Raw genomic sequence first — 7,156 nt, 5'->3', positions numbered from 1 at the left:
CCTCCACCCCACCCCGGCCCAGGCAGCACCAGCAGGCTCTGCCCAGTGACCACAGCAGCCTGTAGATGCCACACTGACTTTATTGATGCCCAAGTCACAGCAGCCACTGTGAAACGAGGCCAGAACCACCCACAGGAAGTGGGACCTGAGATCCCATGAGGAGCCTGGAGACCGCTTTGGAGGGTTGGGGGTGGCTCCGGCCACGGTGATGGCAGTGGTGCTTTCAGAAAAGCTGGTGGTCAGCTCCCTCGGTATGTAGTGTAGGACCATGGACTCAGCAGCAGGGGGACGTGGAACTTGTGGGTCTCGTTTGTGATGTTGAAAACAACCTGAGAACAGAAGGCACCAGGAGACAGCGCCAGTGCTCCCGGGGAGACTCTGAAGCCCAGACTGGGCCAGGGGCTGACTGTAGGGAGGGCAGGAGCCCCAGGCCAGCCAGAGCCTGGTGGTGAACTGGAAACCTGGTGAGAGCTGTGGATAGGCTGTGTCCTCCCAGGGGAAGTGCTCGATGTGAGGAACTCCAGGGCCTGTTGGGCTTCCCAAGAGGTCCACCCTGAACAGGGCCCAGTGAAGGGGAAGGCAGTCGGGTTAGGCCCAGCGAGCTGGACGGGGCTCTGTGCACCCGTGTCCTCAGGGATGAGTCACCTTTGACCCTGCCCTCCACAGCCTGACCCAGGGGCAGGGCAGGGACCTTTCTCCTGGGACCTAAGAGCAGGAACTCACTGCCCACCACCACCTGGGAGAGCGGGGAGGGGCACTGCCCACTGCAGGGCTTGTGGTCATGGTGAGTCACAGGCCACCCTCCTGGCCAACCTGTGGCCCTCACCTCCACATATGGATAGAAGCTGTCCTGGCCCCTCTTCTTCCAGTAGCCCTCCGTGTCGAAGGTCAGCTTGTAGGTGCCCGCCTTCATCTGGCCTGGCAGCAGGAGCCCAGGGCAGCGGCCATCAGGGTTGGTGTAGCTGGGGTTGGGGGGAGGGATGAGGTGCACCCCTGCCTGGCTCTCTGGGTCTCCTCAACCCGCTGCTTTAGATGCCCTACAGCTTAATTCAGGACCGATTCTAGGGCCTGGGGTTCTGGAGTGGCGCAGTTCAGAGAAGCAGGAAGGGGGAAACCTCCCACAATCTACCAGGAGCAATAATCACTATATTTAGCTTATTTTTTTCAGATTTTATATATTCATAAGTATGCTTTTTTATAAACTTATAAAAACGGAAAATGGATTATGCTATTCATATTTTTTTATAACTGGGACTTTTCATTTAAAGTTCTGCGCATGGCTTTCTGGGTCAGCCCCTGTTCCAGAAGCGCGAGCACCCCAGTGGGGTTTTGTTCAGACCTCCCGGGCCCCCAGCTGGGCTCGCACACACGTCTGCACTGTGAACGCAGTGTCACCCACTGGCAGGTTTCGGGGATTGGGAATGGGTCCATGTAACCCCCCTAGGGGACTCCATGTGTTCTTCCAAGATCACAGCTGACCCTCGGATAGGACCTGGATCCCCAGCCTTTGTGAGGGGCTGAACAGTGAGGGGACAAGCTCCACACCCTCATGCCCTAAACCTTTGGGGGCCCAGCTCCCCACGTCCACCTCCAGAGGAGCCTGCCTCTTTCCAAATGGAGCGTCTGTTCCTACTGACAGGGCCAACCAAGCAGCACACAGCAGCCTGGGCTGGGCCTCCCCCCACAGCTGAGCATGGGGTCTGAGCAGGGCTGTGAGGAGCGGGCACTGCAGGCATAGTGTGCACTGCCCCTTCTCTCTGAAAACGGGTCATGAGGGTGTAGTGAGAATAAAAGGACAAAATTAAAGTGCTCAGCATGCTGCCTGGTGACAGTGAAGTCTGTCAGATTCCTCCTCAGGCCTTAACCAGCTCAGTGCTTGGAGTGTAAGGCTGTCCAGCTGGGCAGCGGGCCTGATGGAAGGCTCCAGGAGCCAGCGGGGGCTGGGGAACAGGGTCTGCTCTGAGGGCTGCACTCCGTGGCTGTCTGTCTGGCATCCCTCACTTTGCTCCTGTCACAGGCTGGAACCCTGTGCAGAGGGGAAGTAGACTTGACTCAAGTCCTGCCCAGACCTCCTACCTTTTCCTCAGTTCAGTCCACTGTTGGCCGTGGTCCTCAAGCCTGGACAGACAGAGGCAGAGGCCTTGGGCGGGGAGCCCCGAGGCTGTGTCCAGCACGTGTGTGGTCAGTGGACTGCTGACTGGCTCCATGCCTCTTCCCTGAGCCATGAGAAATGGACAGGATGAGCCTGTGTCGACACCAGCTGCAATGAGGCAGCACCCAGAGTAAACAGCCCCCGGGGGACAGAAAGTCCCAAACTGCCCTGGAGGAGTGGGAGGAGGGGAATTCCTGACGAGACCTCTGGGTTTGTGGTGAAGACACAGAGATACAGCTCATAAACCAAGCTGGCCTGTCCCCCATTCGCTCCCACTAGGGCACTGTCCCCTCCACCCAGCCACTGAGGGGCACTTCTGGCACACAGCTGGGCAGTGCGGGATGGATGGCCAGACCCAGCGTCCTTGTCCTCCCAGGACTGGGCTCTGTCCCCTGGCTCACAGGGTCTTAGTTCTAGGCAGAGGGGACAGGAACCCAGTCCCTACCTGCAGGGGGCCCAGATGTCGCTGGAGCATGCGCAGCCGCGGGGTGCCCCCCGAGTTTTTAGCCAAGCTCATGCCCAGCTGCTTCGGAACAGAGCAGGCTCCAGCTGCAGTAGGTTACCCCACCTCCTGCACGCCACCACCAGAAGGGTACCTCCCCGGGTCGGCCCCCGTCGGCCTCTGTCACCTCCCGGCACCTGAAAGTCACGCGTCTGACCAAACTTGGGGGAGGTGTACCTCCGTGCTACCAGTAGGGCCCCAGGCGCGATCCAGGCTCGCAAACCTGCGGAAGAACCAAGGCTCCTCCCTGGCCGGAAGTGGAGTCGAGGGGACCTGCGGGCATGGGCGGGGCTGGAGGCGGGGCAAGGGGTGGCGAGTGTCACTAGATTTCCTGGGGCTGTGGGCCGGAGGTGGGGCGCACAAGCCGGACTTCCCACTGGGAGTACCAGAACTAAGATTTTCTTTTTCCCTGGGACAGTCAGGATTTTGTTGGAAGCCTCTCAAAGGCCAGGTATGATGTCAGATTCTGACTGCTCTGCCAGGCCACATGGTGGTGCCTCAGTTTCCCCATTTGTGAAAACGGGGCAGTGACGACTCCCAAGGTTGAGCTGGTTCCATGGAAGGAGAGGAAACTGAGCTGTCGCCCTTGTCACGCTACCCACCCCCTCTGGCCCATCGCCCACTCTGTGATGCCCCTCTGGCCCCCTGGCTACCCCCTGCTCGCTGTGCCCGCCCCTGGCCCCTCTCTGACTCTCACATCCGCATACTGACAGGTGGGTGCTACAGAAATGAGGAAAGGTGCACAGCAGACCTATCGGTGTGAGGATCACTGTGTGAGGATCATATGCCATGCATATTGGACATTCTTACCTAATAAGTAAGTAAAAATAAAGGCGTTTTATATTTAAAATCTGGAAAGGTCGACACCACGATGTTGGTTGACTGGATGTGTTGCTCTGAATATGGGAACTTTTTTCTTGCCAAGGTGCATTTTCTAATTATTTGATAGTGAGCATGTCTTATTTGTAGGTTTAGAATCAGGCCTTTCCAAGGCAGGGATGGTGACCCAAGTAGCAAAGGTTGGGATGGATTGTTTATAATCTTTGGAGGTGCCTGACCAGGCGGTGGCGCAGTGGATAGAGCATCGGACTGGGATGCGGAGGACCCAGGTTCAAGACCCCAAGGTCTGGGCTCATCTGGTTTGAGCAAAGCTCACCAGCTTGGACCCAAGGTCACTGGCTTGAGCAAGGGGTCACTTGGTCTGCTGAAGGCCCACAGTCAAGGCATATATGAGAAAGCAATCAATGAACAACTAAGGTGTTGCATTGAAAAACCGATGATTGATGCTTCTCATCTCTCTCCATTCCTGTCTGTCCCTATCTATCCCTCTCTCTGACTCTCTGTCTCTGTAAAAAAAAAAAAAAAAAAAAAAAAAAAATCAACATATAATCTTTGGAGGTGATTAGGAAATATCTATTTGAGATGTAAACATGCACGACATTTGGCAGAGCTTATGTTTATAGAAAATCACCCCAAAGGGATGCTTACACCATTTGGCAGATGCCTGTGGGTACAAGAGTTCAGTAACAACCAGACTGGCCCCACTCACTGGGCACCAACACATGAGCTCTGTCACCACCAGCATGCTCTGCTGCCCATTAAAAGGAATGAGGCCCATTTGTGTGTAAGATGAAGTCTCAACAAAGCACCAAACTGTAAAAAGGGAGGGAGACATCTATAGCTTCTGCACCTTATACTACGTGACAAAGACCCGCTCACTCAATGCACTCACATTTTTGCCTCTTAAGATCGAGGTGGGCATTGGGAAACATCAGTATGTGCATCTGGTGTCCAGAAAGAGCTTCCTAAAAGGACAGGAGGTAAGGGACCAGAGCAAAAGCCTAAATGTCCAGTAAGTCCAGTGGCTCTGTCACTACCACACTGACCTGCATGACAGCCTTGGTGTGCTGCGCTCCTGACCTTCCATCATTAACCCCAGCTTCTGAGGTGTCTTGGGAGCTCTCATAAGAAGGCATCTCGTGGGCAAACAGCTGTAAAACCCAATGAGTAGTGTCTAGGACACAGAGGACAGGCTCTGGGACGGCATCTGTGGTCCAGCCCAGGTGCCCACCATTTAGTGTCCTGTTTCTCTTCTGCTCCCCATAAAACAAAGCTGTCCCCCCCCCATGGCCTCAAGGATTTCAAAACACCTTCTTCAGGAGAAGAAGGCTCAGAGGAGGACACTGACATCCTGTAAGGGCTTTTTTTGGAGTGTGTGCTTTCTCCCTAAACCCAGAAAACAGGAGAACTTTCTTGCACCCTGAATGCACTGCACAAACTGCGCATTTAAATCTCTGCACCAGAACTGGGCCAAGATGTGCTGTACAAACTGTTTTTAGAAACATCTTTCATGTCCAACCAGAGGGGTTGGTGAACTTCAGCCCAACCCAGGATGTAGGAGACAATATAACTGAACAGTGAAAGGAAGGTGTTTCAGATACTTTGTAAGGAAGGGGCAGCTGCAGTGGAGAAAGTCAGGCTGCATACCATTTGTAAACCAAAACGCTGTGTTCCTGTGTGAGATGCATACAAAGGTCTGACTTGCTGTATTGGTATTCCCTCTCAATTATGGAATTATGGGTGGATTTATTTTCTGTATTTCCAAAACTTATTTCTTTCACAACTTCATATTAGCAAAAAACAATACAGTTGTTACCATTAAGTATAAGAACCTGAAAAATAAGATCTTAAAGTGAAAATTTCAAAATGGTGCAGGATTTTTCTCTGGGTCTAATGAAATTAACAATCTTACCTTTGTTTTTTCTCTTTAAGTGTGTGTATGGGGAGGAGACAGAGAGACAGACTCCCACATGTGCCCAACCAGGATCCACCCTGCAACCCCTGTCTGGGGCTGACGCTGGGACCAACCAAGCTCTCAGTGCCTGGGGCTGATGCTTGAACCAATCGAGCTACTGGCTGCAAGAGGGGAAGAGAGAAAGAAGGGGGAAGAGATGGGGAAGAGAAGCAGATGGTTGCTGACTGGGGATCAAACTCAGGATGTCTGCATGCTGGGCCAACACTCTATCCACGGAGCAAACTGGCCAGGGCCTACCTATTACTTTTAAAGTATTTAAAAAAAATTTTTTTTTAGAGAGAAACAGGAACAGACAGGAAGGGAGAGAGATGAGAAGCATCAACTCATAGTTATGGTACTATAGTTCATTGATTGCTTTCTCATATGTGCCTTGACAGGGGTTGGGGGGGCTCTAGCTAAGCCAGTGACCCCTTGCTCAATCCAGAAATCTTTGGGCTCAAACCAGCGACCATGGGCTTCATGTCAGTGACCATGCTGTCATGTCTGTGATCCCAAACTCAAGCCGGTGACCCTGTGCTCAAGCCAGAGACTTCAATGTTTCGAACCTGGTTCCTTAGTGTCCCAGGTTGACACTCTATCCACTGTGCCACTGCTTGGTCAGGTAAACAAAAAAAAATTTTTTTAAAGCATTCTTCAGTGAGTTTTAATAAGCCTGATCTTTGAAGTCAGCATCTGTGGGTGACCTATCTCCACAAGTGCAGCTCTTGGAGGCTGGGTTAGACACTGTCCAGGACGATTAGGAACAGGGCTAGACCAGGGCAGGGGTCAGACCAGGCAGGGTCTCTTAGTCAAGATAAATTTGCCAAGTTTCAGACAAGTTTATCTTTATGTCTGCTCAGCCCCCAGTGAGGCTTATCTGACCTCAGCTGTGGAGGGCAGTCAACTGTTTGCGGTTCTTAGCTGACCATTCTGGTGAATGTCCCACTCACCTGCCCAGCTATGGTGCCTGAAGAAGCTAGCAGTGCCTTTACCAGGATGGCAGATCATCAGAGCAGAAACCAGGTGGGTCTGGCCGCAGCTGCATTGGCCACTGTGGTCACAGAGTAGAGTGTGTGATGGAGGCAGCCAGCCATGCTGTCCTGTTGCCTCACCTGCTGACGTCCTTTCTTCCCAAGGACTATCGACCTGCCCCATTCAGAGTAATCACAGCATCAGGTGGAGGGGCTGGGAAGCCAAAAGGTGTAGCTGGAGTCACCATGGAGGCCCATCAGCTGTCATGGGGACAGGACAGTGACCTCAGCTGCATGATTTTTCAGGTGCCTGTCAGGGGACAAGAAAGTCAGAATCGAGATGTGGGGCTGCACTCTCTCCTTGGAGCCTCCTCTTCAAAATGAGGATTATGGCTGACAGCAGTTGACCCCTGGGTGGGAGGGGTGTGCAAACACCTAGCTCCCTACACAAGGTGATTTGAGACCGTGTGAGCTATGTGAGCAAGGCTGAAGCAGAAGTGCCTTGTGATGACTTAGCTTTGGGAGCTGCACAGCAGTTTCACAACACAGGTTGGCCCTGTATGTGAAGCAGGGATTGTATAAGGTGACAGGAGGTGGAGTTTGGGGGACATCTTGGAGGCTGGTGGCCAAGCTAGGAATGTAGTTTGTTGCTGAAGGAGAGGAAGAGGAAACAGACCTGTCTCTCTACTCATCTTGAATTGCTCAGTCTTCTAGGAGAGTTCCTGGGTGAGTCCTGA

General features: G+C 53.1%; 1 protein-coding gene across 5 annotated transcripts; it reads right to left on the bottom strand.

Moving 5' to 3' along the window:
- Positions 1-60: 60 nt before the first annotated feature.
- On the bottom strand, positions 61-6,510 carry LOC136381390 (5-hydroxyisourate hydrolase-like). 5 transcript variants are annotated; one of them, XM_066350044.1, is made up of 4 exons: positions 6,399-6,510; positions 2,077-2,216; positions 827-962; positions 61-329 (listed from the first exon to the last, which is right to left on the bottom strand). In XM_066350044.1, exons 2-4 carry the CDS (start codon positions 2,205-2,207, stop codon positions 240-242), a joined length of 357 nt encoding a protein of 118 aa, XP_066206141.1. In that variant the 5' UTR covers positions 2,208-2,216; positions 6,399-6,510; the 3' UTR covers positions 61-239. The 5 variants fall into 5 exon arrangements, with proteins under 5 accessions (XP_066206141.1, XP_066206139.1, XP_066206140.1 ...); XM_066350042.1 differs by lacking the exon at positions 6,399-6,510 and adding an exon at positions 2,832-2,927; XM_066350043.1 differs by lacking the exon at positions 6,399-6,510 and adding an exon at positions 2,749-2,882.
- Positions 6,511-7,156: the final 646 nt, after the last annotated feature.

This window comes from Saccopteryx leptura, chromosome 9 (assembly GCF_036850995.1).
Source record: "Saccopteryx leptura isolate mSacLep1 chromosome 9, mSacLep1_pri_phased_curated, whole genome shotgun sequence".
NCBI classification, from domain to species: domain Eukaryota; kingdom Metazoa; phylum Chordata; class Mammalia; order Chiroptera; family Emballonuridae; genus Saccopteryx; species Saccopteryx leptura.
This window is presented reverse-complemented; position numbering and strand designations above follow the sequence as displayed.

What these genes read in the sequence shown, in the direction of transcription:
- LOC136381390 (XM_066350041.1), bottom strand. Translation starts at nt 2,669, where the DNA reads ATGAGCTTGGCTAAAAACTCGGGGGGCACCCCGCGGCTGCGCATGCTC. An exon ending in TGGACTGAACTGAGGAAAAG is followed by an intron (nt 963 to 2,076) that starts GTAGGAGGTCTG and finishes CCCCAACCCCAG; the next exon opens with CTACACCAACCCTGATGGCC. An exon ending in GCTTCTATCCATATGTGGAG is followed by an intron (nt 330 to 826) that starts GTGAGGGCCACA and finishes TTCTGTTCTCAG; the next exon opens with GTTGTTTTCAACATCACAAA.